This window comes from Dipodomys spectabilis, unplaced genomic scaffold (genome assembly GCF_019054845.1).
Source record: "Dipodomys spectabilis isolate Male_0828 unplaced genomic scaffold, ASM1905484v1 ptg000190l, whole genome shotgun sequence".
Lineage (NCBI taxonomy): Eukaryota > Metazoa > Chordata > Mammalia > Rodentia > Heteromyidae > Dipodomys > Dipodomys spectabilis.
Window position 1 is genome coordinate 3,041,855 of NW_024870867.1, and position 18,374 is coordinate 3,060,228.

General features: G+C 35.0%; 1 protein-coding gene across 2 annotated transcripts in view; it reads right to left on the reverse strand.

Annotated features, from left to right (window-relative positions):
• Positions 1–18,374, reverse strand: part of Crppa (CDP-L-ribitol pyrophosphorylase A) — a 227,560-nt gene that overhangs the window by 159,262 nt on the left and 49,924 nt on the right. For both annotated transcript variants that reach the window (XM_042695811.1, XM_042695810.1), the window contains exons 4-5: positions 9,448–9,552; positions 1,807–1,852 (exon numbers count right to left, since the gene is read on the reverse strand). In XM_042695811.1, the coding sequence (XP_042551745.1) occupies positions 1,807–1,852; positions 9,448–9,552 (151 nt within the window). The remainder of the gene's footprint in view (positions 1–1,806; positions 1,853–9,447; positions 9,553–18,374) is intronic.

The following is an 18,374-nucleotide window of genomic DNA, read 5'->3' on the forward strand; positions in this document are numbered from 1 at the left end:
TTTAGAAAAACAAATTTTACAGAGCAAGGAAGGATGGCAGAGGAAAAACAAAGGCTGGGGTAACAATGCTTGATAGGAAATGGACTCATTACCTTACTCATGTAACTGTAACTCCTCTCTACAGTATCTTTACAGTAAATATATATTAAAAAAAAAAAGAAACCCCTTGGCATTTGTCGAATCAAATCATCTGTTTACATACAGCCAGTTGAATTTTCCTCCCTGAGAAGAAAAGAGAACACTTTTTAAAAACTCTAAAAGTAATAGTATACTAGAGCCCATTGCCTAAAGAAGAAAAATAATTATGCCTAAAATACAGGCCTTTACATTACAAGCAATAACACGTAGGCAAAGTCTTGCAATAGGTAGGTTCCTCAGCTGAAGCACCTGCTAAATATTCACAAAGAGATTAATTTACATTTTGTCCGTGAAATGCAGAAGTGACTTTGTTATAAAACCAAAGTTTATTCTATTTCTTTGTTTTGAAAGCATAGCAGACCACCTCATGGTTTATCACATTTCTCCCAGAGTAATATTTACACATGGCCTGGCTGGCATATAAATAAATGTCAACATTTTGATTTATGGTTATAGATGATCTGTTTACACAAAGAGATATACAAATTATACTACACTAACAGTCTGAAACAAAATATACTTGAAGGACAAAGAAATTGAAGGTAAACTGTAAATGAAGTACCATAATCAGAGCAGTTTTCTGCATATGAACCTAATTGTTTGTCAAATAGATTTTCCCAAAACTTTAAAATAAATGTATGTATTCAGAATTCACATCCAAGACATTTCTTCTATTTCAATAAAATTTGGAATTAGGAAGTTCGCTCTCAATTAACACTTGAGTTTTATCCATAATCTAATTTTTTAAATAAAAGCTATTACTTACTTTAAATACTACACTTGTTTCCAGGATAGTTTTGCTAAGACTACTATTATATTTAAAACAATACTTCTCAATGAAAGGCAATTTTAGCCCCTATAAAATATTTGACCATGTCAGAAGACATTTTTGATTGTCACCTTGAGGGCCATGAGAGAAGAAAGTGTTGTTGTCATCTAATGAGTAATGCTGAGCACTCTACTTATCAATGTATGCTGTACAATAGTTTTAAAATCTAAAACCTATCCAGTATGATTGTCCAATATAGTGTTGAGATTGAGAAATCCAACCTAAATGATAGATGCTACAAACACACAAAATAATGTTCCTTCTGTATCTTAATTAGAATCCTAGCACAATGTTACATTGTACAATGTTACAATATGGGCATTGTATGTAGTTGTGATCTAGAAATTCAAAAGAGTGTCATGCACAAAAATACTGATGCTATTATCACAACAAAAAAGAATTTTTAAGAAATAATTCTATCCATCTTTTCATTTCTGTCCATTTTTTTAAAGCAATCAGTCTCATATAGAGAGTCTGCCTAGTACAAAGATGTGAAAGTGTTGGGGTGAAAACTGTCTCTTAGAAGCACAAATGAAGTATCTTTACAATTTTACTGGAATGACACTTTCCACTATTTCCTTTCCAATAGTATTGAGGTCCCCATGATTAAATTAATAAACTAATTTTTCTTCTATGGAAGTTAAAAATCAATGTGGCATAATAAGTGATAATTTCACAAGCAGGAAATGAAATAAAATGCAATTATTTTCAAAGAAGAAATCAGAACCCTTACTGGCCTACAGGCATTTATCCTTCTGGGATTTAAACTGTCATGAGAAATTCTGAACTGGCTTATATTTTTTAAACACAGGAACTGACAGTCATAAGGCCAAACATACCCTTAATAATCGATTCAGCCGCATACAGATCTCGCTTGTAGGTCACCTAAAGGACAAATAAACCTCATTAGATTTAACAGAGCAGGAAGAAATGTGAAAGCAATAAAATAATGCCCTTAAGGAAATTCTTGATTTTAGAGAAACTGTAAACATATAACACTGATAATTTCTGAGTTAGAATAGCATTTAAAATCCACATTAAATCATACTTTTTTTACAAATTGTAGGATATTTAATTTTAAATCTTTGAATAAATTAAAATCATTTCATTACTGAAATATTATTGATAGAAAAGTTTTCTAATAAAATATAATGTGTTAATATTCAAATAAAAGTGTTGCTGCTCAGGAGGCCGAGATCTGTTTCAAGCCAGTCTGAGCAGAAAAGTCCATGGCATTATTTTCAATTAATCACCAAACAGCCAGAAGTAAAGCTATTGCTCAAAGTAGTAGAGACCTAGCCCTGAGCAAAAAAAAAAAAAAAAAAAGTTTCAGAGACAGCTCCTGACTTCAAGCCGCAGAACTGGCACACACATCAAAAAATAAAATAAAAAATAAAAAAGTATTAGCATTCCTACTTAATGCTAAGAGTTTATATTGCAAGGAACGGTAAGAGAAAGTCTCTGTATTACAAAAATGACCAAGCCTCATTCTTAGTTGAATTTCTCCAACATTAATTCATATCTTAAGGAATTTTCTCAAAGATCATACCACATTTAAAGAATTTCCTGGTGAATTTACTATGCCTTTATGTTCCTAGATAAGATTCACATTGTAAATTTTTATTAAAACATGGATTCCATTTAAAAAAAAAGTCAAGGAAGTGGTGCTGTGGCTCAAAGTGTTTGATAGGTCTCAAAGTGTTTGATAGGTCTCAAAGTGTTGATAGGTATCTTTGAGCTCAGGGAATGCCCACCCCCCCAAAAAAAAAAATCTATAGCGTTCCATTTTGTACCTAACCCCATTGGCAATCCTTGACTATAAACAAACAGCATCTTCATAATTACATCTTTTTCCTTATCATGGAAGGGCATTGCAGAATCAGTCCTATATCACAGAACTGAAAGGCATACATAGTAAACAATATAATGATAGTAAATCAATAAGGTTATAGAAGTTCCTCATTCAGGCATCCAGATGATTAGCATATAAATGATCCAAAACCCTATTTTAACAAATATTTACCTAATGAGTATTTACCATTCCTGTAAAATTGGACTTCCTTTCTCTTGATTAACTCATAACTGGATTTGTACAGATATTTTGTTTGGCAAAAGTAGACAGAAAATCTCTACTCATTGTAGATTGCTCTGCTAGACCTTTATTCTAAAATATTAGAGCAAAATTATACTTTACTCTGTAGAATTCAAGGAGCATTTAACTTGTAAGAAAGAAGAAAGTTGTTCAAGCATTAAGCCTATCAAATTTAAAAAGGATATTACTACATTATCACTAAAACAAATGCATGCCAACAGACATTCCAGGTAACCCGTAGTACTATATTCATTGATACACAATGCAATTTTTCCTTCTGAAGAACAACCTATAGAAAACAGAGATTTATAGGCTTACTCTATATATTATCAAATGTATTGGTCTTATTAATTCAACAGGTATTTATTAACCATGTTCTAGGCCCTGATCTAAGTTCTGGGAGTAGAGTAAATGCAAAGGACTAAAATCATTCATCTGTAGAGACTGTCCCTTATATTAAAAAAAAAGAACAAAACTAAACTTTAAGCCAGGCACCAGTGGCTCATGCCTGTAATCCTAGCTACTCAGGAGGCTGAGATCTGAAGATGGCGGTTCAAAGTCAGCCTGGGGAGGAAAGTTCAAGCTTTGATTCTCTTGCCTTGAGAATACAAAATTAACTATAATCTGAAATAAACTTAATACTTTCAATTTAAATAAAATATCTATTGCATAGATTAAACCAGGACAGGAACTAAAGGCAAAATACATAACTAACACATTCATTTTCTGTTCTCTTTTGCTTTAAAGAATAAAACTGTATTCCAAATTAAGATTATGACTAACATTTTTTTCAAATAAATCTTAGTGATGGGCTTTTTAATGTACAGAAAAGGTTTTCTTAAATACTCAAATGACTTTCAGAAGGCTGTTCTCCACTAATATTAACTATACACAAAAGAAAGGCCTCTAGATTTATTTTTCCTGTCTACTCTAGGTAACACCTACATGCAGATAAAGTCTTTTCTTTTTGAATTAATATCTTCTACATAAATCTGTGAATACATCAACCAAACATCTGGAAATAATATATATATATATATATATATATATACATACATATATATTGACATAATAAAAAACTTCAGAAAATATATCTGACAAACTTGAAAAGTATCTTTTTAAGAATAGCCTTATTATTACTTCCTAAATAAAACAGCTAATGTACTTAAAAGGGACTATTACTGGAAATGTTGTAATTCTCAATTGAGGCGTTATTGAATTTTCTAACTTTTACAATATGTTAACCTCTCATTTTTTAACTTAAGAAACCATCCAAACAATCAGTGTTGAAATTGATTTCCTTATGCCAGTATGATCTGTAGTTTTCCTCTGACCTTGCACAATACCCTACAATGGAAAATAACTACTTTTAAAAAAAAATTCTGTACTGATAGAACAGAACACCAGTTTTTTCATTGAACTGTTTTCACACTGTGCTCACTAAAGCCTCGGGGGCCACATCAAGAAACTGTGCAGGTAAGACACTAGCCAGCCCAGCATCTGCCCCTCTGCTAATTTAGCTCCACCTTTGACTATTTTGTTTGATTGTGCATCTGTGAAACAATTCCCATGAGCGATTACGTTTAGCTGAAAACAAAATTCAATAGGATTAAACCCTGAAGTTCGAAATTCCATAATCTTCTCATGCCTAAGCCAGAAATATCCCAGCTCACCCAAGGTACATTCCAGTTGGGACTATTATACTTTCATTGTGTGTGTGTGTCTTCTGTGTTGAGACATCTTTCAGAACACAGCTACGTCCATTTAGCCACCATCTTCCCTCAGTCAGATCACCTCATAGATTTTATATATATAGATATATATATATATAATACTTAAGAAAAAAGTTAGAAAATTTACATTTTAAAAAGCCAAGGCATTTATTAGACACATGGATATTTTAACATTTTCATTTCATCTATTATATACATTTAGAAAATATTCTTTTCTCTACACTGAATAACTGTCTAAAACCTCCTATAAAAGAAACATCAGTACATTGTATTTTTGAGATCAAAAACAAAATAATGAAACTATTGTGCATCTGTGTTTCTAAACAAAGAGGCCAGAGAACTGGGATCTAAAAGTATAGTCTCCATCAAAAAGAGACTTCAAGGCATTCATCCCAATAATACCATGAAGACACAGTAACACTTCAAATGTCCTTCTTTCAATGCATCTTCAGACAATGACATACAGTAGTTAAATTTCTCTAACAATTGGTTATAAATCTCATGCCTTGAAGATAGTGTTGACATTTAGAAACAAGGAGTCTATTCAATTAAGACTACTGTGTTATGAATGGCCTAGCTAAGTATTTTGATAGACGCTAGACAAAAATATAGTTAAACTATAAAATTAAGTTCTTATGTAGACTAGATGAAATCTCACCAAAATACAATGTTTACTGGAATCTACCAACAGCACAAATCAAGACAAGCATGCTAGCTTAACCGTATTTCTGGGAACCAGAGTTGTACATTCCTGCCACGGATCACTCAGGGAAAAATATGGTAATCATCTGGTCATTCTGAGGTGATGTCCCCTATCCTGTATAGTGATGAGAAAAAAAAATGTTTTCCTCCAAAAACAGCAGAAACTAGTTTAGGAAGGTTGACTTCAAGTTTTTATTTTTAAATCATTTTTTTACCAAAATGTATATGTCAAATTTAAAATAATGATCCTCCTGAAATTTACAGGGGCAATTAAAACAATGTTATATGCAGTCATCTGAAATATCTACTAATTCTTCATACTTCTGCATCATGTACTCCACTACTTCGGAGGAATAAAAGAAAGTAGTTATCCTTTCTTTTGACTTAAGGTTTCATGGTGGTAAAATGCCTCTCAATTCTATCACAATGTGTCTTTCTCTTTCATTGTTTCAGTCTTCTCAATCCTGCAGCAAGTACATGGCCCTACAACTTGTGTCAAATACTAGTTCAGCATGACTAATACTTTTTATTTCGACTTGTATTGATGATGGTATCTTTGGAATTAGTATAAAATTAGAACTCTAACTTCAAAGTACAGATTACAGTGCTGTGGATTAAACAACAATTACCATATTCTCTATGCACATAAAATACCATAATTTTTTTAAAAAACAAAAGATAATTTATACAATGCCAGCAAAATTAATTAAACAGGAACTGAATAGCTAAGAACTTACCAAAAAGAAAGAAAAGACAGACTAATAACACAGGGCCTGAAACACTGAAATATTTATACTTGCTCCACTCATACTGCATTTTTAGGACGCCATGCCCAACCCTTTGTATTACAATACAATCTATTGTATTAAATGATAATGTGTATATTCATTCATTGTTCATGTGCCCAGCACTGATGGCTTATACCTATAATCATAGTCACTTACAAAGCTGAAATCTGAGGATTGCAGTTTACAGCCAATCTGGACAGAAAAGTCTATGAGATTCTTATCTCCAGTTATCAACCAAAAAGCAGAAAGTGGAGATATGGTTCAGCAATAGAGCTCCAACTTTGAGAAAAAAAAAAAAGCTAAGGGACAGGGCCCAGGTCCTGAGTTCAAGTCCTAGTACTGGCACACACACACACACACACACACACACACACACACACACACACACACACACACCCCAAAGAACCTTAACCTTGTTCATAGGAATAAGGCTCCCCACCTTTGTACTAGTTTGTGAAATGATACCAGGATCCAAAGTCCTATAAGCCTGAAAGCATGTGTCACCCCCTTGGCATGGTTTACTGCATTGTACGAAGGCATTACAAACTGGTTGGGAACTGTATATAACTACTAGGTCAATAATTAAAAGTGTAAACATTGCTGCATAAGTTAAAACACTTCAGCTTAATTATATAATAATTCAAAGATCCCAGGGAGAAAAAGAATATCTTATTTGAAGAAACTCTTTTACTGGGTATTTTATATTCTGCAAAGAAGATCTGTATTTCTTTGATCGACTCTCAATTTAAATACTGTGAATTATTTAAATTACAGTTTGTCTCACAAGTTCTCATAACAAGATAAGATTAGATACTTCATAATTTAATCTGAAAAAAATGTATTTTCTCATTTATGGAGTCTATACAACTGAAGTCAAGTTGGAGACAGGTCCAGTTGCCTTCTGGAGTCTTTCAGGAAAGTTTCTTCCTGGCTTCTACCTGACTTTAAGTTATTACTGACAAACTTTGGTGTTCCTTGACTTATAAGTGAATTATTAATTACTCCAATTCCTACTTTCATCCTAATATGACATTCTCCTAGTATCTGCATCTCTCATGTTTTTAAAATGGCAGCAATCACATTGACATTAAAGTCTACCCTATTCCATCCAGTATGACAACATCATATTGGATGGTGTCATCCTACCTGATTTCCTCTGCAAAGACTCTCTTTCCAAATGCCACATCCACTCTGTAATGCTTAAGACTTGAACAGACTTTTCCAAGAGAGACAATTCAACCAAAAGACTTCCTAGTAGAACTAATTTAGAAGCACTATGGGAACACCACTGTGTCACTGTCTCTGAAAAAATGTCAGAATGTATCTGAGGACCAATACTGTTTTGCCAGGGAGAGCGGTGAAATATGAGTGCTTCACACACACACAAAAATTAATGAATATTTGAAGATTTTTAAGTGAAAACTTCAAACAGCAATGAGCTACTTTCCGTTCATCTAAATACCCAAGGGCTTGACAAGTTTGGAAGAGACCAATAACACCCACAAGAGGTGATCACCACGCCTCCAAAGTAAAGCCACTGAGATCTGACATGTTAGTGGTACTACAATCTCAGTTTCCATGCTGTTTGCATAGCCATCAAATTAGTTCTAGCAAGACAGTCAAAGAAACTGTCAAAGGGAGTTGTGCCAGAGATGTGGGTCAGGATTAGAAATGGACAAAATAATATTTATTACTATATATTTGTTACTAGTATGGTAGTATATGAGTAAAGTATATACAATGAGTTGTTTTCTCTTTAACATATGGTCAAATCAAGTGATGATCATTAACACTGACTCTCCCTGATTCATTCCAAAGTCAAGTACTAATTTCATCCCTAGATGGACTTAGAAGATCTCACAAAGTGCATACTGAGGGAAGCCCATATGACAAATATACATTTAAAAATCATAATGAAGAAAGTGTTTGTCCACTGGGCTAATGACATTTAGATGTCCTTACTTAAGTGAGTAGGGGTACTGCATAAACTTCTCTACTAACAATAATCCATGCATGTCACTATTTGAGGAATTTGCGAATTTAATCCTTTAACTATGTCTGACATAATCTTACCATGCAGCAAGGCCTATTATGTTACTGTGGAAAATACCCAATCAATTTGTAGGGTCATTGTAAAAATCAGTATGAGAGGGCTGGGAAGGTGGCTCAGTGGTAGAGCACTTGCCTTGCATGCATGAGGCCCTGGGTTCCATTCCTCAGCATCACATAAGCAAAAAAGAAAAAAGCCAGAAGTGGCGCTGTGGCTCAAGTGGTAGAGCACTAGCCTTGAGCCGAAGAGCTGAGGGACAGTGCCCAGGCCCAGAGTTCAGGCACCATAACCGGACTCAAAAACAACAACAACAACAACAACAAATAAATAAATAAATAAAAATAATAAAAATAAAAATCAATATGAGTTATGCTGATGAACTCAAACAGAGTCAGAGTGAGTCTTTACTAGTCAGAATCTGGTGTATATTTTATAAAGACTTCCCTGTACAACAAACAGTATTTCAAAAGTAGTTCTATCTACTCCAAAATTTGGAGATGACTCTGAAACCCTACCTCAGAATGGACTGTCCAGTTCAACACATTTCTCTCTAATAAAGCAAAAGCCACACAGTAGAACTTCCTTGCCACAACAGGAAGTTATAGAGTGCTGATATCTTGTTGTGAACAGCCACTCCATTCCCTCCAAAAGAAATAGACTTGCTATTAAAAGAGTTGTATCTTTCCACAGGAAAGGGTACAATTCTTCAAATATGACCAAGAGTTGCCCAAGCTACTACTCAACATGTCAGAACTGTGCTAGATACACTACCAACGCAGTTAAGTTGGTGCTACTAGCCCAACTCTGGAAGGAAATACAGCTATTCTGTCCATCAGACTGGTAGCTTCCATCCAACAGAGTAAACAGAATAAAAGCCTACGTACATAGGTCAAGAAAAAGAAGAAGGTGAAATAAACAAACTTATAGTCTAAAATACAATTTGTCAGGATAATCCCAGAGTGAATTTTCTTAAAGCCAAGCAACTGGAATGATACATTTCACTTTGGTGGCAAGAAACCCAGTGAGACTCCATTTAAGGGTTCAGTTGAAGACCTATGCACACATACGCACACACACAAGCAGAAAAGAACCAGGTAAAATACCTTCTCGCTTACCTTCCAGAGGTCAGGTGGTCCTTCTACCAGTTTGGCTTTTGTGTGACTGTATTTTAGTGCCAAGTGCAAACATTCAGTTCCAAATTCCAAGTCATAGTCACTACACTGGTATAAAAAGAAAGACAAAAAAAACAAGCACAGAGACAGGAAAAGTTAATGATCTATTGTACAATTTTAAATAAAACTAAGCCTTTTTTCATAAACAATTGCAAACAAAAAGGGAAGAGCCTCGAGAACTCACAAACCTTTTAATTAGCTACTGATTACGTTACTAAATAATCCTCCCTGATCCCTAAAGGCAAAACAAAACATAAAGTAAATAGGAATGTTGTAATCATTCTAACAGTTTGGGGCTTCCTCAGGCATTTCAGTGTCCAACAAATACAATACCTTAGTTCCTTTACTCCTAAGTTATTCTCACACACCCCATCATAAAATGCCTGAAGGTAGGGTTGAGGACTGTGTCAAATTTCTCAATTTAACAAGTGTATACATCTGTAAAACCTAAACCCCCTATATTGTATTTATACCAACACATTTATAGGTCTCTGTTCATTTATTAATGTTAATATTTAGAATATAATCTGTTTTCAAATTTTGTTTCTAGGCATGGAAACAATTCCATCTTTCATTGTATGGAAAGTGTCTACATCTGTCAAATTCAGTCAAGTAAAATATCATATGAAGCAAGACCATCAACATAACTAAGAAATAATATAATTCAACTGAATACTCACCAGCAATCCTCTCCCCAGGGCCTATACTATATGGAGTGTCTATACAAAGGGAAATGACTCATGTCGAATGTCTCCAAGGAGATCAAGTCTAGGCAGGCAGGCCAACTTAATAATTTCAAAGAGAAGAGAATGTGCAGCAAGTACTAGAACACATAGGGGAGTCTGGTGGGGGAAAATACTTCATTTTATGGGAGAAGACCAAGGAAGGCTTATCAAAAGCAATGATACCATCTTAAACACCAAATGAAATTTGAAGAGAAGGAATAATATTTAAGCAAAATGTGCCATGCAAAGATGTAGAAGGTAGAGATATTTGATAGATTTGCCTTTCAGAAGGAGCATAGCCATGGAAGGTGGATAAGAGCAAAGCAACAAGCAATGAATGCTAGCAAACATCTTTGTTCTATTGCAATGAAGGTTGCAGATCCCCCCTATAATCGTTTATGAATTTAATGAAGAAAACACAAACAAATACACAGAGTCTAGTACAACATTATTAATAGTCATTCAATTCAAATAAGTTGAGATGAGTTTGGAATCTCTGCTTTGCACTTTTACTATTTGCATGGTGTTATCTGGCAGTATGTGAGTATGTATACATGAGTATATATGAGTATATATACAAACATCCCACAGATGACTAGCAATAACGTCACATCTTCCCGGACCCATCCCACTAACACTGTAATTAACACCTTATAAATGCTCACAAAAGACATGTCCCCTGCAGGGACCACATTTCCTGTCATGGTGATATAAAACATACTAGAAGCTGTGTTCCCACCAGCCATACAGTGCATGTACTAGCATTGCTAGGAAATTCTATATCACTAGGAAAACAAACATCTCAGTATCTATACAATACACACACACACATCAAAAATGAAGACTAGGCACTTTTTATGTTGTTGGGTTTTTTTGCCAGTCCTTGGGTTTGTTCTCAGGGCCTACGTATTGTCCCTGACCTTCTTTTGCTGAAGGCTAACACTCTACCACTTGAGCTACAGCTTCACTTCTGGAATTTTGGTAGTTTTTAATGGAGATAAGAGTCTCACAGGTTTTCCTGCCAGGCTGGCTTTAGACCATAATCTCCAGATCTCAGCTTCCTAAGTAGCTAGGATTACAGGGGTGAGCAACCGACATCCAGTGGGGGCTAGGCATTTTTACATTACATAGACTAATATTACAACAGGTATGGATCTTGAAAACATTGTTTGTAATAAAGCTTTTTTAAAAAGTGGATTTAATGAAAACCAGGAAGCTGAAAGCTATCTTGATGAGGGGATGGCAAATGAAGGAAGTGGGACAGACAAGGATGAGAGAAGGCAGCCATTATTCTCATTGCACATAAATGAAAACCGAGCTAGGAAAGTTGAAGAGACAGGTGTGGATGGGAACAACTGGGAAAAGCAAGTTCATTACACAGAAGTTTGTTACGTGAAAGAAGGCAGGCTGTCCATACTCTTTTACTGAGCCTGGGTATAAGGACTATGAATTTCACAATAGCTGCTGTGTTCCTCTTTTCTCCTATAATGGGCTAGAATCCAGTATTTCTCTTCTTCTCATTTGCCAGTTTTTCATTGCTGTGACCAAACACTTGAAGGAATGACATAAAAGAAAGAATTATTTATTTCGCTCACGGTTTCGAAGGTTTTGGTCTGTCTTGGCTGGAAGCTGTGGTGCAGTAGTCGGGAAGCAGAGCAGAGCATTCACAGGAGGTGTCAGAACAAGAGAGAGCCAACATGCCCCAGTAGCTTCCTTCTTCCAATCAGGCCCCACCTCCCACACAATTCCAACACCTTCTCATTGTCCATTCAAATTAGGAACCCATAAATGGACTAAATCATTAGGCCAGAGCTCTTAAATGATTAAATCATCTCTGGAAACAATCTCACAACAACCCCTCCCCCACCCCGACAAAGCTATGCTTTCTTAATCTTCTAGTTGCTTTTCAATCGAATCGAGGTGACAATTAAGATTAACCATCACATACATGTTCATTAGGCTCTTACAGGAAAAAATTAGTTTAGAATCAAGGAAAATGGTTTCTCTTGGGGTCTATCCCTATCACAAAGAACAGAATGTTCTAGTACATTTCACAATGGTTACTTTTCCTCTTCCTCTAGGAGCATGTTCAGTCTAAGAACCTAGTCAAGTTCCTAGAAGTAAAATGCATAAGCCATGAAGGTTACTCTTATGATAGAAACTCCCTGAAATTAAGTCTGAGACTTTTCTCTACACTGACTCTCCAGCTATACTTTAATTTTAATTTAGGGCTTCCTATCCTGGTGCTACTTTCTAGGGAAACAAATTGTGATCCTCTGAACTTACCTATCTACCTCTCCACTTTGGGGACAATAGTTTGTCCCGCCACCTCCCTTCTCTCAGTGACATGAGAAGGATTATTCTTTTTGTTAAGCTTTTTCCTGTTGGTAGGATGAAGCAATGGCCTATATATTTCTTATATTCCAGAAAGGAAACTGGAAGTCCCACATACATACTCTCAGGAGGCCATAGGAAACAGTAATACACAAAACTAGAAGACAAAGGTAAGAAAACACATGGGAAATACAAATCAGATATACTACTTGGGAAGCCAAGCACTGGTAACTTACATCTGTAATCCTAACTAGTTGCAAGGATGAGAATGGCTATTTGAAGTCAGCCTATCCAAAAGACTCTTATCTCCAATTATCCACCATAAAAACTTGACTGGAGGCATGGTTCAAGTGGGAGATTACGATTTATGAGTGAAAAGGCCAAGCAAGAGTTAGAGTTCAAGCTCTGGTACCAGCACACAAACATACCAATACACACGTGCACGTGTGTGCATGCATGTGCAAATATGCACTCTACAGGAGAGAAGCAAAAGGAATTCAAAAGATAGCAGTGAAGCATTTGAAAAAGTTATTGGGCAGGAGATAAAATAAGACAAAAGGCAAGAGGATACAAATGAAAAGAATCTTTTTTTCATGGACTGAGAGCTCTCAGAAATAAACTGATGACCTCTAGAAATAAAGTTTTAAGAGTTTTATTTTTGTACTATTATTACTTCTTGCTCCAAAAGAATTAGGTATTAGTTACAGAATATATTTACACTGTGCAGCAAAAATATTGTCATATTCTAAAAAATAAATATTTACAGTAATTATAGTTTCAACTCCAAACATATATACTTCATCCTTCCAACAAAGCAATCTGATGCTCTTGTGATAAGCTACAGAAACCTAAACAGTTGAATCTACAAATATGTATACTGTTGCTACATTATAACATATTGAATTTAGTTACCATTATGATAAACAAAAGATATTAATTTTCTCACATGCAAATCAACTACCTCCATGAAAAGCATGAATATTTAGAATCATATAGACCTGGATTGCAATTGTACTGCACTCACATAATAAATTGTCAGAATATGGAAGTTTTTTTGTTTGTCAGTTGTGGGGCTTGAACTAAGGGCCTAGGTACTGTCCCTGAGCTTTTCTGCTCAGGGTTAGTACTCTACCACTTTGAACCACTTTTGATTATCAGGTAGTTAATTGGGGATAAGGGTCTCATGGCCTTTCTTGCCTAGTTGGCTTTGAAGCATGATCCTCAGATTTCAGCCTCCTGATTATAGGTGTGAGCCACCAATGCCTGGTAGAAACATTATAGAAAAAAAGTTATGGGAAAGTTATTTATGTCGTCTGGCAGCTTCTCCTATTTTCATAAATGGAGGATAAGAGATGTTACAAGGAACTAACATGAAAATACCTATGATGTATCTGGTACAGTACCTAGCTTATAACAATTCCATAATAAGACATAGTTATTGATTATAAAGTTGCATAGCTAACCATACAGAGTAGAGTTTAAAAACTCTCAAAAGCTTAATCAGCTAACATCTTATGTTGTGTAGAACCCATTTTCTCTGCAGGGAGATTGGATGCATCCTTGACAAGGTACACCACCTCTGCCTTCTGCTTTTCCATATAACTAACTGGAAAATGGGAGCTAAATCCTATCAACAATGGAAAGATTTCCTTGGTTTATTTGATTGGAGAAGGTTGTAGTGGTTATGTAGTTTCTGTATCCATTCACCCATTTGTGGACACACAGATTTTCCCATATTATGGTTTCTGAGAATAATGCTTCGATGCACATGAGGGAAGATGTTTACATGAGGTGCTTATGTCAACTTTCTCTGAGTAACCAATGTGCACATACACGTATTCAATAAGCTTATTTCTCACATGGGTATGCAGTGGCTGGGATGAATTTTCTACAGACAGAAGGGGTATGGGAGCTCTGATCCATGTGCTTACTATGTAGCTAAGACTGAAAAGGCAGTAATGGGAATATGATGTATTCTTGTAGCAATCAAAGCCACAGAAGCAAACAAGGCCAATCTTACAGGTACACATTAAGACTGCCTCTATGTTATATATAGTAAATAACATGGCAGCCAAATCTAGAATTCAAGATGAGAGAAAGATATTTTATCTACCATGGGGCCATATTAAAAAAATAAATTAAATAAAAAAAATTTTAAACTGTCTCCAGAAATCAAGAATCTGGCTCAATAATTTTTCTATTATACAATTCTTATCATAAAGCACTTTTTAAAAATTTTTCTTGCATTCATTTTCAAAATATTTTCCCTATTTCTACTCATCCTTATCACAATACATTACCTTACTTCCCATCTCTTATCTTTTCAATATCCAGTGTTCCCATCATTGACTACATAAATATTACTCATAGCTGAATTACATATTTCCAAAATTGCTTTCTTTAATATCTCTTTGTTATTCCTGGAATTAAAGCTTATCTTTTGTTTTGTGTGGTTAGATTCTTATATATTTATGACTCACTCAACACCATACTCTAAATCTAGTCTGAAGATGTTCTAACACATAAGGCATTCTACAAGTTTTAAACTCACAGAATTTCTAACCTTTTTCAACATGAACTGTTTGTTCACTCTGCCAGTCAACAGCTATCATTTTAAGATCTCTATGCACATCATCTTGAGAATATTCTTCATCTCTTCCCTGTAACACATATCCTAACTCTCATATCCCATGTAACCTTCTTTCTTCACTAATTCATTTTCCAGGAGCAAATCCTTCAACATCTTTCTATAGAATGACTATATTGAGATGTATATGGGGATCTTAGACTGGACAGATTGCTCTAGTAAACCTCTTCCAAGAATAGAAACCAAGCCACAAAATTCTCATGGTGCTTGCATTTAACAGTCAGACAGTATATTAGTGTTCGGGGCAGTGCACTCAGGCCCTAGATTGCAGCACTTTACCCCATTTGTCTCTATTGGGGTTTCATTGGGATTTGAGTGACATAGAGTCCAGACTACTTTTTAAGCATCTTTTATCAAACTCTCTTCATTATGTCCTTCTTCACTCGGATCCAAGGCTAGCTGGTACAACAAGCTCTAGGACTTTCAGACTTCTACAGAAAATTCTTTACCTACCCCCATTATTTGATCATAACTTGGCCTTCTTAGATCTACTAAGGCTTGTATTGCTAATTACCAAGATTTTTAGGTATTTCTCTTTCCTGTATGCCTTTGCTACCTCTCCAAGTCATGTTCGTGAAGATTTGTGGCATTTTATATTCCTTTCTAGTAGCTAAAATAATGATTGCGTAGTGAATAAAATTACATGTGTTTAGTCAAATTTCTAGAACATTTTCTACCCAGAAAAGACAATAAATAATCCAAATGATCTTACAGGGAATTGATTTCAATTTACATTCGTATAACAATGTATGAAACTGTAGCCGAGCTTTTGATACAAATTAAATGAATATGACTCACAAGGACTCACAAAACTCTGACAAAAACATATTATGTATAATGTGATTCATTTCAGGGGAAGGAATTTCCCAATTTTCAGAAATTTTATAAAACAAAAACTTTAGGAACTATTATTTTATGATAATCATGTTATGGTTCATCGTTATGAATAAGCTGATTATATATCCTTCCAGCCATAACATCATTCCAAATATTATTTCAGCAAGACAGTCTGGGAAGTTTGCCCAACAAAGAACAATATATACATTAGAGTTAAGTTAAATCAAAGACGTGTATGCACAGGCTTCTCATTCTGTAGTTATAGTGCCATGCTCACAATATTTCAAGTAATAACAAAACAGACCAGCTTATAAATAGGTAAACAATGAACACCTGCACCCAATTTATCATCTCAAAATCAAACCTGAAGCATTTTGCATACATTTACATTGTTTGAATTATGCAATATTTTAGAATTGCATGAGAGACAGTTATCCAAGAAGCTTTGTTGTTACATTATATCAGATCATTTTATGAGTAAACAATTTCAAACTATGTCAGTGTGAAACTGACAATACAGACACAATCCTCATGACCTGGCAAAGGACAAGATTTCTTCATAGGTACAAATTTATAAATAAATTTACCTAGAATTACACTCCAAAAAGGTTTTTAAACACCTATTAGTAGGAAAAATAAACTATCAAATAATTCAAACTTTGGGCAGTCTTACACAGCCAAAACTTAGAGGAAACACTTAAAGCTGTCTGCTAAAGAATACATAGTGTTATATGTGTCTCCAAATAACTCATGGGAAGAAGCAAGATAAGAAACACTTCCCTCAGCGTTTCCAAAATTACATTTTTAGCCATTTCTGCTGATCTTCCCACTTAAATTTTATCAAACAGTATAAAATAAGAATTTTGGTGAAATGTTTTATTCTTGGTTATCTTCTTCGACAAAGTAAACTGATTAGAAGTTAGGCAATAAAACAGAAAAGTAAAATGTTACTCTGAAACATAAATTATTATCCTTATGTGACAAGGAATTAGCTGGCTATCATGTGATACATCTAACCTAGAGTAAACAACTGAAGGAAAAAAAAAGAAAACCCTGTATCTCTATCCAAACTGAGAGATAAGATTAAATTCCTGCAAGAGCTTTTGCCATCATCTCGGAAAATGCTTATAAACAGCTGAAACAAGACCAAGAAATACAGAGAAGGTACAAACTAGATCCAGAAACTGTTTCAGTAGCAACAAGATTCATCACATAATTCTCCAAGTTGGATAATATAGCATATGTATGATATAAAACGTCTGTTGGTTACGCTAATGGATTTGTTAGGACACACACACACACACACACACACACACACACACACACAGAGGCAGTTAAAAATACATAGCCCTATTAACCCCCAAAAATCAATGGCTTTTCTGTATGCCAACAATGAGAAAAGTGTGGCTGAAATTAGGAAAGCAACTCAATTTGTAATAGCCCCACAAAAAATAAAATACCTAGGAATTAACCAAAGAAGTGAAGGACCTCTATGATGAAAACTTTAAAATCTTGAAAAAGGAAATTAAAACAGAACTTAGAAAATGGCAAAACCTCCCATGCTCCTGGATTAGAAAGATTAACATCGTGAAAATGGCAATACTTCCCAAGGCTATCTACAAATTCAACGCAATACCTATCAAAATTCCAATCTCATTCTTCAAGGAAATAGAAGAGGCAATCCAAAAATTCATATGGAACAATAAAAGACCCTGAATAGCAAAAACGCTCCTCAACGGAAAGAACACTGCTGGAGGAATATCAATACCAAATTTCAAACTCTACTATAAAGCCATAGTAATCAAAACAGCTTGGTACTGGCATAAGAACAGACGTCAGGACCAATGGAATAGAATTGAAAACGCAGAAATGAATCTACAGACCTATAGCCATCTAATCTTCAATAAAGGAGCTAAAACAATAGAACGGAAGAAAGACAGCCTCTTCAGTAAATGGTGCTGGCAAATTTGGTTAACTACTTGTAGAAAACTAAAGCTAGATCCTTATATATCACCCTGCACCAGAATCAACTCCAAATGGATCAAAGGCCTCGGAGTCAAAGCAGCCACTCTGAAAACATTGCAGGATGGAATAGGAGAAACCCTAGGTCTCCTTGGCTCAGGCCGAAATTTTCTGAATAAAGACCCGGAAACACAACAAATCAAAGAAAGGTTGGACAAATGGGATTGCATGAAGTTGCAGAGCTTCTGCATGGCAAAGGACATAGCTACCAAGATCAATAGAAAGCCCACGGATTGGGAGAAGATCTTTACTAGCCATACAACAGACAAGGGTCTCATATCTAAAATATACCTGGAACTCAAAAA